The sequence below is a fragment of the Molothrus ater genome, chromosome 3, assembly GCF_012460135.2.
Source record: "Molothrus ater isolate BHLD 08-10-18 breed brown headed cowbird chromosome 3, BPBGC_Mater_1.1, whole genome shotgun sequence".
NCBI lineage: Eukaryota > Metazoa > Chordata > Aves > Passeriformes > Icteridae > Molothrus > Molothrus ater.
The window spans coordinates 11,399,991-11,418,783 of record NC_050480.2 but is presented as its reverse complement, the minus strand read 5'-3'; the positions used below and the strand labels follow the sequence as shown (position 1 = coordinate 11,418,783).

At 43.2% G+C, this 18,793-nt stretch overlaps 1 protein-coding gene across 33 annotated transcripts in view; it reads right to left on the bottom strand.

Moving 5' to 3' along the window:
- Positions 1 to 18,793, bottom strand: part of NRXN1 (neurexin 1) — a 678,846-nt gene that overhangs the window by 261,940 nt on the left and 398,113 nt on the right. For 2 of the 33 annotated variants that reach the window (XM_036379398.2, XM_036379399.2), the window contains exon 1: positions 9,029 to 10,132. The exons of 29 other annotated variants lie outside the window; for them this stretch is intronic. In XM_036379398.2, the coding sequence (XP_036235291.1) occupies positions 9,029 to 9,269 (241 nt within the window). In that variant the 5' untranslated portion in view covers positions 9,270 to 10,132. Of the gene's footprint in view, positions 1 to 9,028; positions 10,133 to 18,793 lie in introns of those variants that run through there. 2 more of the 33 variants (XM_036379400.2, XM_036379402.2) reach the window with 1 other exon arrangement.

Sequence of the window (18,793 nt, the reverse complement as noted above, 5' to 3'; positions counted from 1 at the left end):
AGAAGATACATCACGTTTTCCCCAGTTTAATTATTTACCTTTGCTGACCTCAGGCTCTTTGAAGCTAAGTTTCTGCACACTTATGTGGGAGCTGCACTTTCATTTAGATAATCATATAACAGCCAAAACCACTGCCAGCTACTACTGCAATTTAAATGTCTGGGTTAGGCATTTATGGGCCACTGTCCTTCCTAGCAGACCAATAACTCCTCTTATCTGCATGCTTAACTGCAGTTTTGTAATGTTTTGCACAGTAAGAAAGTCAAACATTTCAAAATGAGATGTTTGTTTTTGCTGTTTTTGCTGCAAAATAATGTTGCTACTATTCTTTCTTCACCAAGTTCTCCCTCTAAATGCCATACAGTGGATTTTACTACACTCATGTCAGACAACAGCTAAAGCTGTCAAATTGTGCTGAGTGGTGGAAAGAAGCTTCAAGAGCTAATGTGAGAAAATGCTACAAAAGTTAAAAAGCATCATTACAAAATTAGTTCTGCCTTCAATCTTATTGTATGACTGGTTCCTATTAGATGTCAGCACAGTCAAAATGATCATTTGGCCTATGTACCCTCATACATAACACCTTCTAGCCAACAACTTATAACACCACCATATTGCAAGTTTCCTAGATACAGGACTCAAAAAATAAAGTCTTCTAATAGAGGAGGTATAATGGGAGCAGTCACACTCCCCCAAATTCAGTAGAATTTCCAAGAAACAAAAAGTTCTTTGGAAAAACATTTAAGCAATAAAATAACTGCAGTCTTTACCCTCACCTTCACTTGCCCATCAAATGTTCTATTTAGCCTCACCTGAGATAACCGGTTATTTACAAAGAGGACATCCACAGCTCTTCTATGTTGGTTTTGGGTTTTTTTTGAGTAGTCAACAGCAGTATTTGAGAGCTGCTCTGAATGCCAGGCTTGGGGTGCGTGCCCCAGGCAGATTTAAAATCACAGCAAGACAAACTGCAAACACAAACTGCCTGAGAAGAGGATGAGTGGAAAGATGGGGCTTGGATGAGCGCCACAGAATGTTCTGACCAACTGGGACACCAGGATTTTAGGATGCATCCATTTAGACACAGCCAAAGGGGCTAATCTCACATCTGTTGTTTTGTCACAACTTCTAAACTCCTCTCTGTGGGCACTGACTATCCAAACCCAAAATAAGGGCATGATTCAATTCATGCTCATATGTTTTCCATAAATATGGCAATTCATTATATTCACTGAAAGCTCCCTCTTAATTCTTGTCATGTGAAATAAAGTGAGCACATCCACTAACTACATCAAAAATTTCAAAAATACATGTGTTTGCATTATTATTTGCAATATTTTCATCACAGTTTAGGCAGCATTGTTTCAGGGAGGGGGACCAGGACAGAAAGGCTGTGCACTTGAGACACATCCTGTCTGACAGAGGCAAAACAAATCAGGTCATGAAGTGGAAATTTTGGGCTTGACCTCAATAAAACCAAATCAGGCTTGAGTCAACGATTAGAAACATTAGTGCCTTTTGTAGCACTCAGTTCCTTTATCTCCACTGGTCAGTCAGGAATTTGTCCCCACTTTCTCTTCACCTAGAGGGCTCTAGAGCTGCAAGCACTGAGAAGCACAACCAGCTCCAGTGACACAAAAATGCAAACATGGATTAAGACTATATCTGATTCTTCTTCAAGGTAGAGAAACTTTCTCATGTTTTTTTTTGAAATTTCTCCAAGTCTAGTCATTCTCTGTTCTTTATTTTACAAATGCAGATGAGCTGAATTAATTAAGTAAATTAGAGAAGCCCTAACTCAGTTGCAGATATGCAGGGATAAAAGAACACATTTAGAAAGCAGTCAACTTGCTTTAGAAGCTTGTTGGCATTTCTTTGCATGCACAGCTGCAGTAAAAGAGAGCTAAAGAAAGAGTGAACACTTCTAACATTTTGGAGTAGCTGTCCAAGGGCATCCCCTGCTAAGGCTCTCGAACAGCAGAAGGATCTGAGCAAATCTTCTGTTGCTGAGCCTCTGTCTCTCCATGTTTGAGCAGCAAGCTCTTCAGGGCATACCTAGCTATGGATACAAAAAGAAGACTTGTCCTTGTGCCACTTACAGTTCAAATATATGGAACAAACAAAACAAAAAAAAGTGCATTCCTCACCTCTCCAGGTAAACCCTGACTCATCTCCAGCCTTGTCTGGATTTCTGGGACTCAGGATCCCAGATATCATGTACTTATTGTATATACACACTTACTTTGTCAACCAAGCCCCTGAAAAAAAAAATCTTTTTGATTCTTAGGCCACCTACAGTGCATGAGGCAGTCATACCCTTAAACTGGGCTGTTTTGGTGGATTTGACCATTTCAGTGCTTTCAGAAATCCAGAATTATTTTTCTAAAGTGATTCAAAAATCATGGGCCAGAGATGATGACTGCTTCGAAGCATGGCACCCTCCCTACCAACTTATCCCAGTCCTATGGAGTGATACCCAACAGTAACATCTGCTTTTCCTTCCCTCCTCCTTTCCCACTTTATTTCAGTGGCTCATTTTTTCAGTCAGTTAAGGGCAAAGGAATAATTAATTCTGTTCTTCTGACCAGTTGCATCTGTGGTTAGTGACTATTGTCACTGAGAAGTTTTTTAACATTTTCAACTCTTAGAGAAACTCTCTCTTTTCCAGCTCACCACTATGGACTATTTTCTCATTATCACAGAACAACCATGATATGTAAGAGCATGCAAATGCCTGTGAATAAATGTATATAAAGTCATGAGAAAGAGGCAGGGAAGACCCTTTCAGACATCCATGTAGCTATTCAGAAGGAAAATAATATCTAAATTATGGTAAGTACGTGACCCCTCTATTTTTGTTACTTTTAATTGTATAGAATACTGTTTTTATATATAATAAACTTTCTTTCATCAAATTAGACTATTCCATTCTCCTCATAATCACAGCTACATTCAGAAATCAGCTTATTATCACAGCAAGATCTATCAGCTGTGCCTACACTGTATTTACAAACTAGAAAAGAAGTTGTTAGCTTAGAAAAATGCATTACAGATACTGTGATAGACATGGGGACATCAAACTTAATCACGGAGAGATAGATTAACTGAGTCTGGGGAAAGACAAGAAAGAGGTCACCAATGTCATCTTGATTGCTCAGAAAGGTTAAGGACCACTGCAAACCTTGACCAAGGAAAGACAAAAGACAAACTTCAGTGAACTAAACTAAGTGATCCATTGAAGTCACAATAATCAAACTTGGTTTACCATGGTAATGACCATCTGGGTGAGAAAGGGGAGAAAATATTAGAACCACAGAATGGGTTGTGCTTAAATCACACTGGGCATAGTGCTTTTATCTATAGAGTTCTCCCCTGGAGTAAAATGAAGAGACAGAAGGAAATTTTCCTTAAAGCCAAGTCAACTTTTCACTATCAGAAAAAAATCCATCTTTGAAAATTAGAAACAGCGGGAAGTACGCTGCATTGAATGCTAAATTAATTTCTTCTGATAACTTATTTCAAACAGTATTTGATTAAAAGACAATAGACATGCTTTAAATCTAAAAAACATGGTTACCACAGGCTGAGGCAAAAGTGGTGTTGCTGATAAGTGACAACAGCATTGTTATTTATTTAGCTCTTGTAAAGGCACCCCAGTCAATCAATAGCTATGCATGTACCAAGGCAGTGGGACTTGTATAAAGATGCTTATCAGAAATCCATGGGCAACATTCCACTTTTGATTACAGTGCTGCAGACTGTCCCCAATCCTGCTGAGGACTGGGTGCCTCCTTGACAAGCCATACTGACAGAAAGAATAATATAGAAACCCCAGTTGCTAATATGCATATCCAACTGCACAGCCAATTAACCACTAGGCTGACTGAAATTGCTTTGTTATTCACTCCTTTCCAACTGATGTTAATACTTTGGCAGCTGATGGGGATAATAACTGATGGAGCATATTGGAAATTTTGAAAGGGGATATAAAATTTGTATAATTTAAAGACGTTGAGAAAGCTACTATGCTTTAGTCTTAAAACCTGAAAATGTCTAAATGTTTTGTGTAAGAAGTACTCAGAGCAGGAGAGCCAGAATGTATTGGAAAATCTGTGAATGAAATGGAGGCATTTAAAAAGATTGTGATATACAAACAGGTTTGAAATAACATTAAAAAAGGCAATTATAAGATGAAAACGAGACTTTTCCACCTCTACCTCTAACATCACACTGAGTAACAATGCTTGAACATCTGGAAACATTTACATTTGATGTTTTAATTAAAATATAACTCTTTCCTGCAACATAAACGCATTGTAACCAAAAATGTCATTTCATTAACCCTAATCCCTAAAACTATTTAATTTATTATCTTTATATAACAAAGTAACAATTCCAGTTTATTAAAACATAGTAAATGGCCATGAAGTTACTTTCACCTACACTCATTAGTCAGGGGTTTCTTACAAAAATAAAACATTTTCCGTACATCATAGGGACATCTTTCAAAGATGTCTGGGTCATTTATTTCACAATGGTAGTATAAATTATTTCACTGCCATGCTGCAAGTCTAGGCCTGCATTTCTTATTTGGTGAAAACTCCTGTGGAGTTCAACAGACATCCTCCCTGAGCAAGAGCTGCCTGACCAGGCTGCTTTGTACTCCAGCACCAGTGAGCTGGTGACTCTGCTGCAGAAGTCTCTCCAAATGAACATCATTTGGGTGACTCCAGTGCACATGAGCTCTGCCAACAACGGTGAAACAGAGCCTGGAAGAAGCTGGCCTAGCTCAGGAGTGGGAGATCAGTATGTCCCTGCTGCCACATCATGCTCTGGATGGGAAACACTGGAGGAGTGGATGTGCTGTGGTAACACACCATCCTCAGCTCTCTGCTCCAAAACCTGCCAACTTTTATTCCTCAAAACTCTCATTTTCCACAGACCCATTCTTCCTGCCTAGGAATTTGGCTGCTGAAGCTCAGCCTCCTAAATCCCTCTACTGTTCCACCACAAAGGTCCCTAGCACCAACCCAAGCTGCCACGTTCTTAAAACCTGCTCCTAGAACCCCATTCTGTTTACTTCAGAACATTACTCTGTTCTTCAAAGAGAAGCCCATTCTGTTTACTGCTAAACCACTAAACCTAAACTGCTAAACCTAAACCACTGGCCCACATGTGGGTCCCAAGCCTCATCAAGTCAAAATTCTTCTGGCACTCAGGTCCTTAAGTGCTCAACCCCTACTACACACAGAACTCAGCTTTCTTTTCTGCCTGTGAGCATGTGGACCTTATTCCCTCCCCATTTTTGCTTTTTCTTTCCAAGAACATTCACATACCAACATGCAGGTTTCATTATTCACCTCCTGGCTCCTATTCCCACAAATTTAAAAAAGAAAACAGAATCAGTTTGTATTTAGCCTTAACAAGATCCTGAGAGCACAGGAAGCAGAAGCAACAGAAGTGGACACACTGTACTTGCCATTTGGTAACTGAACTGGGGAGCCATAAATGAGTAGACAGTAAAGAAGTGCTTGCAGGAAGACAGGAGTGAATGAGGATGATGACAGCCATTCATATGGCTACAGTTTTAACATATTCAACACACAATTTTCCTTTCACACATCATCCATCATGTTCCTGTATTCTTAAAGAAACAGCCTTTCTTCATTTAAAGTTAACAAGGAAGATGCAACCTCTGTCCTTTTTTATGGGTTTTGCCATGGACCATTCCTGCTTGTGTAACCTAGAGTATGAACTGTCCTATGCACTCAAAAAAACCCCAAAAAGCCAGACTTCATGGTAGATACAGCTATAAAAAAAGCAATAGCCACCTTCTTAAATGGATCAAGAAGGACATAAATCATCAAATAAACCACATGCTACAATAGACCACAGGTGAGGGCTGAGCAGTGTATGTTTTATATTTATGAATATTTGTCTTTCTTTTACTTCTCAAGACTTCTTTTTACATTGTTGATGTCATGATCCACAGAATTATTTTCTTATTCATTCCTGTGGTTAAACTTTCTAATTTTTCACCCATCTTTCACCTGAGTTTAATGAGGGTCAGAAAGCAAAATTGAAAAATCATTTGGTCAGGCTTGAAAGATGTTTAATTTTTACTTTTAGTGCATTAAAAGACTGTGTGCTGAACTCCTTTTTGTCTAATATGGTGAGCTAATTGCTTGGTTGGGATTCTGTTTATGTCTCTGTGAGGCACAATACTGTCCACTAAAACCACAGGAGCTCACACTGCTAAGCAAAATCCCAGCAAAATTACCTGATGAGAATGTTAGCAGCAAGACTGTGGTTTGGTTTTTTTTAAAGAAATGGAAGAAATCCAACCATGCTGGGCTTTTGGCTTTGCTCATACTACTAGCTGAAATTGTGTTGGCTCAAGGAAAACTGAAAGATAAAAAAATTAAGCCCAAGAGGTTGGGGGTGTCAGGGCTAGCCAGTGCCAGGGGTAAAGGGGAAGGGTGTGGATGTCTGAGGACTGTGGTGACGTTTATTGAGTGCCTGAACAAAGTGATCATTCCTCCTTCCTTTCACACTTCTAATTCACCATATTAGAGAGCAATGCTTCCATTTGGGATCGACTAATTGACCTGCCCTAAAAGCTCTTTTCTACTTTTAGCAGGTGTGATGCTACAAAAAAGCTCACAAAGTAACAAAAAAAAAAAAAAAGATTCTATGAGCTCACCGTAAAAACTGCAATTTTTTATGTACAATCGTGTTAGAGGAGAACAAAATTCATTATTAATTCTGCAAAACTGAGCTAAGCTTGAGGGTTACAAGCCTGAGAAGCAAATTCTCACCTGGCTAAGTCAGCAGGGGCTAGGGACACTGGAGAAGAGCAGGTAAGGAACAACCACACACACACACACACACACACACACTCCCTCCTTCCTCCCCCAGTTCTCTCTGACGGATGCTCAGAGATGCAGTGCTGGGCTCCACAGGAACTGTGCCCAACACTGCTCAACCTGAGACAGAAATGCTTCTGTCAGGCTTACAGAAGCAAATGGGAACACCTCTCTGAAGAATTAATATTGAAAAGAACCAAATGTTTTGGAATGCTGTCAGATAGCAGAATTTCTCACAGACATAGGAAAGCAAAGACACTTTGTGTTATCAAGTAAACGTTCTGAAATGCCACCTTATGACAGAGAAAATCACTCTCTTCATAGAATCAGCTACTTAACTTCTGGAGAGGCTCCTGGGCTTCCTATGAAGTCCTTAAGTGGCAGCTCCACCCCTTCATATTTCATTTTCTTTAACAAGACTTATTTCTTCTGAGAAACCTGCCTTTTTACACATCACCCTTCAACTGGATCCAAGGTAATGTTTTCAAAAACTGGCAAAAGGTGTGATTTTAAAATGCTTTCTAAGGAATCATAGCTGGTACTTCTACAATTATGTTTCTTTTCCCCTCATCCTTTTAGCCTTCCCTCAAATGAATAGCAAGCCCCTACATGACATCCCCATATGGGCAGAAATTGAGAGAATAATAAGCATATAGACACATATGTGCACACACATACATCTTTAGTTCTCCCCTGTAGCACATACATTACAGAACATGCAGCATTCTCAATCTTGCACTGCCTCAAGTGCACTATAGAGAAGAGCGGTGGCCTGAATTTCTCAGTTGTTTTGCTTTTAGTTAGACCAGTCATATAAGTTTTTAAAAAATAACAAAATGCTTAAGAAGAGGCATTTCTGTGCACTTTTCTAGCAGTTATGTATCAAAGGGTATTTAGCACACAGTGGGGATTTTCAGGTAAACAACGCTACTGCTTCCACCAATACCAGCATTGTTAATCACTGGAAAAAATCCAATAATTCCTAACTACCTCGTGCCTGCAACTAGGTCATCTTGCACAGAGAAGCAGAGGTTAGGTACAAGATCTGTTTTTTTACTTTGCAAAGAGCCTGTAAATGACATCGCATGGTCGTGCAAATGAAGCAAGGCAAGACGAGAAAATGAAGAAGAATGAAGCTGTATAATCTAATCAGAAACCAACAAGGGGGTTTCTTTATCTTCTCTTCCTCCCTCGGAGACAAAGGGAGGCTTTAAATCCTTAAAACACAGTCTGGTGTTTCGTTTTCTTTGACAGCTTTTGGTCCTACCGAACATATGTAATGCACACTTATTCTGCATGTATTGATGTGCAGCTTCTCGCAAGTCTGCGTGCAAAAAGAAAGAGAACTGCACGGGGGCTCTCCAAAAGGCACTGAAGCAGCTTCCTGTCACTTCAGAAACTAACTATCGGAGCACTGTCGTTCTTAAGCAAAATGTATTTGCACTTGGAAAGAATTTCATCTCCGTCCCTTTGCTGCCCGCTACAGCGGGCATCGCCTCCCTCCTTCGGTGTGCCAGCTCTTACCGCTCCCCCGATCCCCAGCATAATGAGCTGACCTTTGCTTTAGTTCATCGACTTTCCACCAAGGTAATGAACTGGAAGCAGCGCGATCATCACCAGCGGTGTGAGCAGCGCACCGGCTCCCTCCCCGCCCCTCGCCCCTCGCCGGGGTCCCCGGGCGCCCTGCCCTGCCCTGCCCCCGCCCTGGGGGCGGCTTGCCCTGGCCGGGTGTCCCCGCACCGGGGCAGGGAGGGGACGGCGACTGGAGGGGGGGGACGAGGCGGGGCGCTGCCAGCCCAGGGCCGCAGCTCCGGGCGCCTCCGGGCTGGGCTTTCCCCCGCTGCGGCGGGGCAGGGAGCGGCGGGGAGCGGGAAATCTCCGCTCCAGCGCCTGCCCCGCGCCCGCGGACCGCGCAGCGACCCCGCGGGGCGCACGGCACCGACACGCCGCCAGCCCCGGGGGATGCCCGGCGGCCCCGCCAGCATCCCCCGCCCCACCGGGAGCGCCGGGACGGGCCCGGCCCCGCAGCCCGGCCCTTCCTTCTCCGCCGTGCTCCTCATGCTCCCCCCGAGCCCGGCGCAGCCCCGGCAGACCGCGGGGTCTGACCTCTGCGGGGCGGCGCGCCCCCGACCGCGCAGGCACCGAGCGGCACCCGAACCCACCGTGTCCGCCTCGCAAGGAAGCCGGTGACCTGTAGATAGCGATAGGCACTGAATGATGTTTGCTGCTGCCGTGGAAATGGTGAATGTGGTGAGCGCCCAAACTGGAGGCGCCCCACGCCACCCCAAGGAGGCCGCTGAGAGTGAGCGGGACTATCCAGAGCAGGGCCAAGCGGCCGCCGGCGCTGCTGCTGCCGCTGCTGGCGGGTCCCGGCTCCGGGCTGCCCCTAAGGAGCCCCCCCATCCTCCGGTGCGCGGCGAGCCGGCCCGCGGCGTCCTCGGGAGGAGCGGCAGCCACAGCAAAGGAGGCAAACTTTGGGCAGAGGCGCTCGCACACTCGCACACGGCGCTGGCTGCAGCTCACGGCACCAGGCGAGCCATCTCTTCCCTTTGGGAAAGCCTATGAGGATCCTTTTCTCCAGGTCTTCTTCTACCCAAAACAATCCGAGACATAGTCAGAGAATCCAGGCAGTTCAGAGCCTTCGCAAAGAGGTGGAAGCGGGGAAAAGCCCCGTGGCCAAACAATCGTTAGTTTCAGCTTTCCCGGGGCTGGTGCTCATTAACAATACTCCACAGTTGCAAGGGCTACGAGAACACCAAGCATTCCCCCATCCTCAGTAATCCACAGTGTAGCCAATCATGCCACATTTCTGCTAAGAAAGAGAAAAGGGGATGCCACTCCATCAGCCAGCGCTGGGAAAGCAGAGAAAAATCAAACTGCTGCTCTTCCCTCCATTCATCTCCAAACTGGTGAGCCCTCACCGAGCGAGCTCTCTCCCGGCGCGCACACACACTCACACTCGCGAACACACACTCACACACTCGCACACGCCGCCAGACAATAATCAGGCTGCTCCGGCAAGCTCAGTGGTCTGGCTATTGACAGTAATACCCGAGGATGTTTTCAGGGAGAATAGTGCACCCTTATGAAAGAAGCTGGGAAAGAAAAAAAAAATAAAAATAAAAATAAGCATGCTTGCGAGGAGCAGGGCTATGCAAATCTGCAGTCTCCGAACAGCAAATCGCTGAGGCTTGGATGCAATGCAGAGGACGAGCCTATGTTAAAGAGGGAGGCTGAGTTCAGCTCCCACACAGTCGCGCTGCCTCTCCTCAGCCTTTCGGGAGCCGCGCACTTCCAGAACGCGGCTGGGGCGGTGTGGAGGGGACACACACACACACACACACACACTCACTCATACACACACTCACACACTCTCACACGCCTCTCCTCCCCACCCGCGCCGCGGAGTCAGCAGCACGGCAGGAGCACTTCCCCTCCTCCGACAGTTCAGAGGTACCAGTGTCTCGAAAACCCACTTTCATCTTAAAAAAGAACGATTTGGGGGTCTTTTAATTGGCCTAAACTTCGCCCATCAGATGTTTCCCTCCGTCTATTCGGGCACCGGCTGTGATTATCCGGTCATTACACACACGGCGCCGAACAAAGAGTTACCGGGATTTTCTCCGGCACTACTCAACTACCGCACCTCGGCCGCCCACCGCAGCCACAAGCTGGGCTGGAAAAAAAAAAAAAAAAAAATCCTTTCTGGGCTGAGCCCCCCTCGTTTCCCCGCAGCTGCAGGGCGGCGCCGGCAGCTCCCGCATCGCCGCCCGGCTGCGGGGCTCGCCCCACGCCTACCCCCAAAACAGGGCGGAGGGCTCCCCTACACCATCACCAGCCTCGCACAGACACACACACAGAGCCGAGGGTGCCATGGGAGCCGATGTCACGTTCAAAAGCCGAGGGTCGGTATGCTAAGGGCTAGCCCATCACCCCGCGGCGGGTCCTGCGCCCCCCGGAGCCGGGCGCGGAGGCGCAGCCCCTGCAGTACCGCACCTGGGCACAGCAGGGTGTGCGAGCCGCACACTCCCGGCCCTCCTTTCCTCCTCCTTCCCCTCCCTCCTCCCCCGCTCCCAGCCTGCCGTGGATCTTGTGCCATGCCTTCAGCAGCATGAGATCATGGGTGCGGGTAGCGGATGCGTGAAAGCGAGAGGGCGAGCGGTGGGCGTGAGAACGGGGTGGGTTTTTGTTGGTTTTTTTTTTTTTTTTTTATACATTTCGCGTTAATCTAAACGAAAACCGCTGCAATTCGCCGAGGCGCTAATTCCCGCGGGTGCGAAGGGAAGTCACAACCTTTGCTCAGCCGCGTAGGCTGAGGAACGAGAAAGGTTTTTCGCCCTGCTCAGCCCAAGGAGGATCGCTGCCCCCGGCCACAGAAACACCCTTTGCCGCGGGGTCGTGCCGAGAGGCCACGAAAAGATCCCGAAGCCCCGGAGCAACGCCGAGCCAAAGTGGCTGCTCCTGCCCTGCCCACCTGGACGAGTCGCATCGCAGCCTCGCCACGCACGCAAAGTTTTGCCAGGACGCCGAGGTAAACTATACCTAAGCCTTAAGGCAGCGAGGACAGCAGCACTGCCCGAGCCCTTTCTGCGCTCCGTGGAAGAGCAGGCACGCATCCCGAAGGGAACCCGCACCCGCCTCGGCCGCCCTGTAACACCCCCGGCTCGCCAGAGGGAAAGGCAGCTTAGGAGGAAGTCAGTTTTCCAACCTGTCTCCAAAAGCCTCCATGTGAGAGAAGAAACACCAGTTTTCCAAACTATCAGCTTTCAACTGTCATGCACTGTCACCTCCTAAAAAAATAAAGGACAATAATTTCTCTAAGTTTCAGAGTTAGGGAAAGAAGGAGAAAAAGGTAGGAAACCTTAAAGAAAAGTCAGCCTGGATTCGACAGCTCTCATAAAATTAAATCTCCTGATATATGTTTCCTGTTGATGGAAGTAATGTGTGTTAGAAACTTCATCCATAAATACCACTAGGTTTTCTATCAATCTGACTCAGGAAACAAAATATTTCAGTCACTGGAACCAGTTTTTCATTAAACTGTTCACATGTTGCTGCCGTTTTAGAAACAGGCAGTAGTTAACTTGACTGTTTTTAATGATTCTAGACATCCTACAGACGAGGAACTTAAAATTGTTATCACTCCTCTGAAATAGGAAGCCGGTATTGCCAACCGTGTAACGATGCAGTTGGCAACACAATTGTGCAGATAAAATTTCAGCTGGCAAGCCCTGTCTAGACTAAGTTTGCTTGGCAGTACTGTTTTAAGGCTGCCATCGGGATTGTGCTACCTTACAGCGGGAGTTTCCTTGTCAGCACCCAGGAAATCATGGCTCCATCCCCACTGGGGGATTCCCCATTAGGTGTGTCACCTTGCTGAGAGAGGCTTTCCACAGGTGCCTCCCAGCCTGAGCACAGTTTGTTCAACTTTGGGGGAAGATCCACTTTGGTGTGGATTCAGAAGGACTTGGTGGAAGCACTCTGTGTTGTTATAGATTTTTGTAGTTTGAGTACCTTAACCTAAATTATTGCTCCATCTGCCATCTACTTTAGGCCAGGGAGGCCTAAAGTGCTTAAAAAACAAGGACAAATGAATAAAATGTTTAGGTACTTCCAAGGTACTTAATGTAATATTTTACTGAAGATAAAAGCGGTTTTTTAGCACTCTACTTTATTAAATATGTACTATTTATGCAGTGCATATACACTACTGCCACTGAAGTTTCTAGTTTCAATTTGTGCCTGGAGACTACTTAGTGAAGTTTTTTTTTTTTTTTATCAGATAGATTATAATGGGTCATTTTTAGGTGCTACATTATGATATTAAACACTGCTTAGGGACCGTTAAATTAATGGATTGTTTTGCTGCATCCAAACCAAGAGTTGAGTACACAAAGACCAAATCTTCACAAAACTATTTAGGCATCTAACTCTTACTTAAGAGCCCTATTAAAGTGTGAATGGGGTGACTGCCCTCTAAGTAGGCATCTCTTTTTGGATCTGGTAATGTGATCAGCACCTTGGGTGTAGCAACTCTAATTTTAACATTTGACATTTTTCTGGCTCTGCACTCTGAACCACAAACAAGAGAGGACTATCCAACTTTCATGGGGAAGAAAGGTGATCTAATGCAGTGCAAGGGTGAGAAATGGGAGAGAATTAATTTGCAGAAAATATTAAAAGATTGAAAATTAAAAGAATACCAGGAAGGTGAAGAAGGAAGTGTGAACAAAAAGAAGATGGAGACAGGAAGGCAAAAGAGGGACATTCCAGTAAAATCTTCTCTTGCTCTTTTTTTTTTTTGTGTTTTCAACAAGCTAATAAAACTTCTTTCCAATTTGAAGCAAATCCTGGTAGTCAGACACTTATACTCTTTGCATGTTTTGATTTAAAGAAGGTTGTAAGTGAGTGTCAGTCTCTTTCCTTCAAGTAAAGAGTGATAGAACAAGAGGAAATGGCCTCAAGTCATGACAGGGAAAATTTAGATTGGATATCTGGAAAAACTTCTGCAAGTCTTGTCAAGCACTGGAACAGGCTGCCCAGGGGGAACAGGCTGCCCAGGGAAATGGTGAATTAATTGTTCCTGGAAGTATTTAAAAGGCCTGTAGAGATTTGGGTTAGACATTGGGAAGAAATTTGTTATTGTGAGGGTGGGGAGGCGCTGGAACAGTTTATCCAGAGAAGCTGTGGTTGCCCCATTCCTGGAAGTGTTCAAGGCCAGGCTGGATGGAGCTCTGAGCAATGTGGTCAAGAGGAAAGTATCCATGTCCATGGCAGGAGGGCTGGAATGAGATCATAATTAAGGTCCCTTTCAACCCAAACTATTCCAGGTTTCTATGTGGCCCTTAGGGACGTGATTCAGTGGCCTTGACAGTGCTAGGTTAACAGGGATCTTAGAAGTCTCTCCCAGCCTAAATGGTCCCATGATTCTGTGATTCTATTTAAGAAGTTTAATTGGGTGTTTTGGCAGTTAGTTAGGCTAATGACAAGTAAGTTAAAAGCTTCTGCAAGTAAACACTATGAAGAACGAAGGTAAGCAGCATTTCTTATTTAAAATGCTTGCCTTTTTTACCCCTGCTGACATAAGAATATGAATTTCTGTTAGCTGAGGACGAACTGAAGTTGAAATAACCTGGTTTTAATCCCCAAGGACATAGAATTGTACTTCCAACACAATCAACATGCTGCTATCAGTCTGTGAAGGTTCACTCAAAGAATGAAGAAGTGGTACAAAAGAAGACAATAAACAAGAGTTTGTGTAAACAAATAAATGTTCCACTGCAGGCATAGTAAATAAAATGTGAGAATGAACTTTAGTGTTCACAAGGTAGTTTTTAGTATCTCAAGAATTTATCTCAGTGAAGTTAGTCCCATTTGACACTTACTCTGTGCAGGTCACATTGGTAGTAAATGTGACTTTTAACCAAGGTATTTCCACCAAATGAACTCTGTTAATACCAGTAGACTCCTAAATTTTTTGAGCAAGAATATCCTTATTGTAAGAACACATCTTTCCCTGATTTGTCCTAGTGTCATTATGCTATAAACACCAAATGCTCCTAAATAAAATGTATACAAACAAAAAAAAGTACTCCCATAAATATCATTTACATTACTTCCTCAAATTAAATCAGATACTTCTTGCTGGTATGACCATATCTCTCTGCAACAGTACAGATAGATCAGCTAAGATGGACAACTTCAGCAACACCAGCAAAACTGAAGTGCAGACCATGCCTTAGGCCAGCAGAAGTTGTCAGTTAAATTCAGGGTTTCTTTTGGTTAAGTGCCACCTTATGCGACCAGGCTTCCCTGGCCATCTCTAGTTAATTCTGCACTTAGTGTTGTAACATCCACTCTTAAACTCCTGAAGCCCAACTGCTCTTCAGCAAAATAATAAGCAAACAAACAAACAAACAAACAAACAAATCACCCCAAAATGCCTCCACAAATCTGTGTATTACAGGAATACTATGTAATTAGCTATACCAATGTTTTATGCTACAGGTTTTCCCCACTGCTAGGCTTAGACCCTCCCTTAATTTGAAAGCACATGGACATTCTGTGATTACAATTAAACAGATCAGACTTTACGTTTATCCAGCCCACAGACAGAGGCTTAGAGAAGAAAACAGTCAAGCTAATGTTTCCTCTTTCCAGTATAAACAGTGCTGAATTTAATGACCTATACACTGTATCTCCCAGTACTTTTCTGATGTCTGGAAAGAGCGGAGGTGGTAACTTTTCTCTTTTAAACGGCACAGAATGTTCCTTCCAAAAGCCAGTTAATTGCAAGATACTGAACCAAGGCCTGTCATTCATGTCCAGTTTGTGTCCTAACTCTACATAACCTAGGGCAGAAACTGTTTGCTTTATGCCAATAAACTTTATCATATGAACTACTTGAAGACTTAGAAGGTAAAAAATATGATCCAAAGGCAATGAATGGAGTATTTGTGCAGCCACAAAATGCAAAGAAATTCAAAATTTTGGTAGTCATGTGAGAAAGGAGAGCTTACAAAGGTAATACTTAGGCTGCTTTCTCTGTAGTGTAGCTATTCTCTCTCTATGAATAGTTCAATACAAATCCTGGTACAGTTAATAAGTCTTTCTGTCCATCCAGATAGGCTTAAATCTTCATAATAAATGTTTCTTGACACAGTGTGCATGAAGTAATCTCTTTCTTGTTATTCCTTGCTGTCAAAATCAAGCTGATTTTCATTTTGTTTCATTTCATTGAAGACATGCACACAAGCCAGATCTTTTCAATTTAGAGCAGAAGGGACTTGTGGAGAACATTTTCCTGGGGAAATTTGACTGGGGAATTTTGACTGTGCAGAAAAGGTCCCTCTTTGTCTGAAATAGCCCTGGTTGGTCCTTAAGTCATTGGGGGCACTTTGCCAGGTTTGTCCATCCTTACTTGAATTAGCCCTGGTTTGAGGAGGATGGCTCAGAATCCACTGGGGGTTGGCTTTTGCTGGCTCCCAGTGCTGTGATGCCACTTAATGTCATATTTTCTTTTTCTATTTTTTTTTTTTTTTTTTTTTTAGTTTAATGTAGCAGAAAGATTTCTGACACTTTGTGTAGCTTCCCCCTTTGACTCCAATCTAAAGCCACAGGAAAAAAGGCCAAATCCACCTGTATGTGGCATTTAGGAGATTTGTAGTCCTGTAGCAAATGGTCTCTAGCCATGCTCTCTCTGGGCTACCACATGAGTGGTTAATTCCATGGGCAATTAGGCTGCTGCTGCAGAACCTGCAAAAGTCTCTGACTTCTTCCAGTGCTGCTGCAGGAATTGGCACTGCATTGCCACAGAAAAGAGACATCCCTGGTACAGCTTGAATGCTACTGATTTGAACTCCTCAGCAAATACTTCAGCTAGGGACAGAAAGCAAGCCACCACAAAAATAGCTCGTAAATTAGTCATCAAGAAGTTTGATGACAAATGCCAATAACAGAACGCAGTATTCTGCTCTTTTGTATCCAGTACAAGCATATGCAAAACCTATTTGTTGATAAAGGCCTCCAGAAATAGGAAAAATGTGTGTATTACAGAGTTGTTTGCAGCTCTTGATACTGTTTACCATGCACAATAACTGAGATATTAAAGCCATGTCAAGGAAAGCTCAGAATAGGCTTAGTGCAACATCCACAAAATGGCGAGATTGAATTTAAAGACCTTACAAGGCAAAGTTAGTTGGGTTTTTTTGGTATTTTTGTAGGAACCACTGGTAGCCAAGAGAGCTTTAAATGGTATTTCTGGAGTACCTAAAGTCAGGACTGCATTTCTAAGCAGGGTTTCCTGACAGGATTTCTAAGATATCCCTCATCATGACTCATGATCATCACACAACACCCCTCACTTTTCTGGCCTGGGTCGAGAAGAGGATGTACAGTGAAGTTCCACCTCCTGCCTTCCTTGAACACGTTAGTCCTGCTTCAGTCTTGGCAAAAAAAGGGATGAGATGCAGCCATCTACTCTTGTCCAGTGCAATACATTGCTTTAGACTCCAGACAGCAGTAGTGTTACAAGTCAGCTGCAGAAAGAACTGAATTTACAAAGCAGAGTTTCAAGAAGACGACACTGACTTTTGGCAGTCATAACTTAAAAATGTCCAAATACTTATTTAGCTTTAAGCTTCTTTCTTTCTTTTTTTTTTTCTCCCCAGAAAAAGTGTCACTGTTGTGCAGAACACATTTGTAACGTCAAGCAAATTTCCTATAGCTGAGTTGTGAACCTCTGAATGTACAGGTTTAAAATGAAAATGCTGACATAATCTTAAATGTAGTGGCACAAATAGTGCCACTACAATAATCCTTGTAATCTAATATATTAGCCCTAGGGGGATGGAGACTGAATTGCTGGTCTCAGACAGACTTTCTGAGGCTCAGCTCAAATTGCACAATTATTCTACATCCTTCAAGTTCTTTAAAATACATTTCAGATGCAGTATTGCACATTCCAAAAATATTTGCTCTTCAGAGATTGATTTGACTTCTTTTCCTACTTTAAAGAGATATATGACCTCGGAGGCATGTGAAAAATCATTAATCAAGTTTAGACTGTGTAACACCCTTTTGTATGTGAAAGACTTACTTTTTTTCTAGATTCCCTCAGTTATGTTGCCAAGGTGATTCCCCCAGAGAGCCATGTGTTTATCTTGACAGGTGTTAGTGAGATCTGGGGAATCTCAATGGAATTGTTACTGGTTGCTTTGAGGTACAGTAGAAAACATTAAGCCTGCAAACTAATGAACTTACCTTATTACATTCTAAATAAAATAAACCACAGAGTAAGTTGGATTAATCTACTAATGCCTTTCTAATGAAGCTTTTATTGGGCATATGGTGTGGTCTTGCTACTTTCCTCATCTAACTAGCACAAGCTAAAACTCAAAATGAAAGGTATGTGTGTCTCTTCTGTGAGATACCAGTCTCAAAAACTTGCCATCACAATTCAGAGTACTGTTTTACTGGCATAACCTCTGATTATGGTTTGCAAGACTAAATGGATTCAAAAAACAAGAAAGCGATCAGATTAAAAAAAGGAAACAAGAGACACCACTGATAGGAAAAGAGAAAATACAACTTCTATTGCTGTTCCTAGGGGAAAATTTAAAACCACTGCTGGTAACTTACAATTACTCTAAAATCCATTCTGTGACCTGTCCCGACAATGTCAGGGAATCATTAATTAAGTACTTCCAAAGCTAAATAACCATTCCTTAGTTACAGTCCATTTGTATTTTCCAGCACTGAGCTGTAACACACTGTATTTTTATAGTGCATATTAGAAGCAATAAAACAATAGGTGCTTTTAACAAAAAAGAATGAGTCTTAAGCAAGGTGAAACAAAATACCAGCATTTTGTTTCAGCCAGCTATGCCTTTCCTTCTAATTGCCATTTTCTTTCTCTCTGTATATGTACAAGATCAGAACACAAGAAAAAAGCATTCCTTAGCAACATTCATCTTCTGGGAGCATGCTGCTGAATTTAGGTATAAAACCATAACAGCATCTCAAAGAATAGCAATAGCTCATATACTTCAGCTTTGATATACAACTTCAAATCCTTAATCTCCTCTTTTCAGATTTCCACATAAAGTTTTACTCTACTTCCATATTTGCAAGTGCCCATTCGAGACAAAAACATCTTTTCTTACCCAGGCTCTCGCCTCCCTGTATTTACTTCAACAACAAATTAGCAGCCAAATTTTTTTTTTTTTTAATTTTTTTTTTGTTGTGAAGGATAAGAAATGCGATACGGTGGAAACAGACAGTTTTTCTTTCCTTCAGCACCAGCAGCCAGAAACAGTATGAAAGCAATGGATCATGAAGAAAAGCAATTTCCTACTTCAGGGATTAAGCAATACTCTCTTTTGTAATGTTAAATGAAAGTTTTAGTTATTTTTTTTCCAAGTAATGCT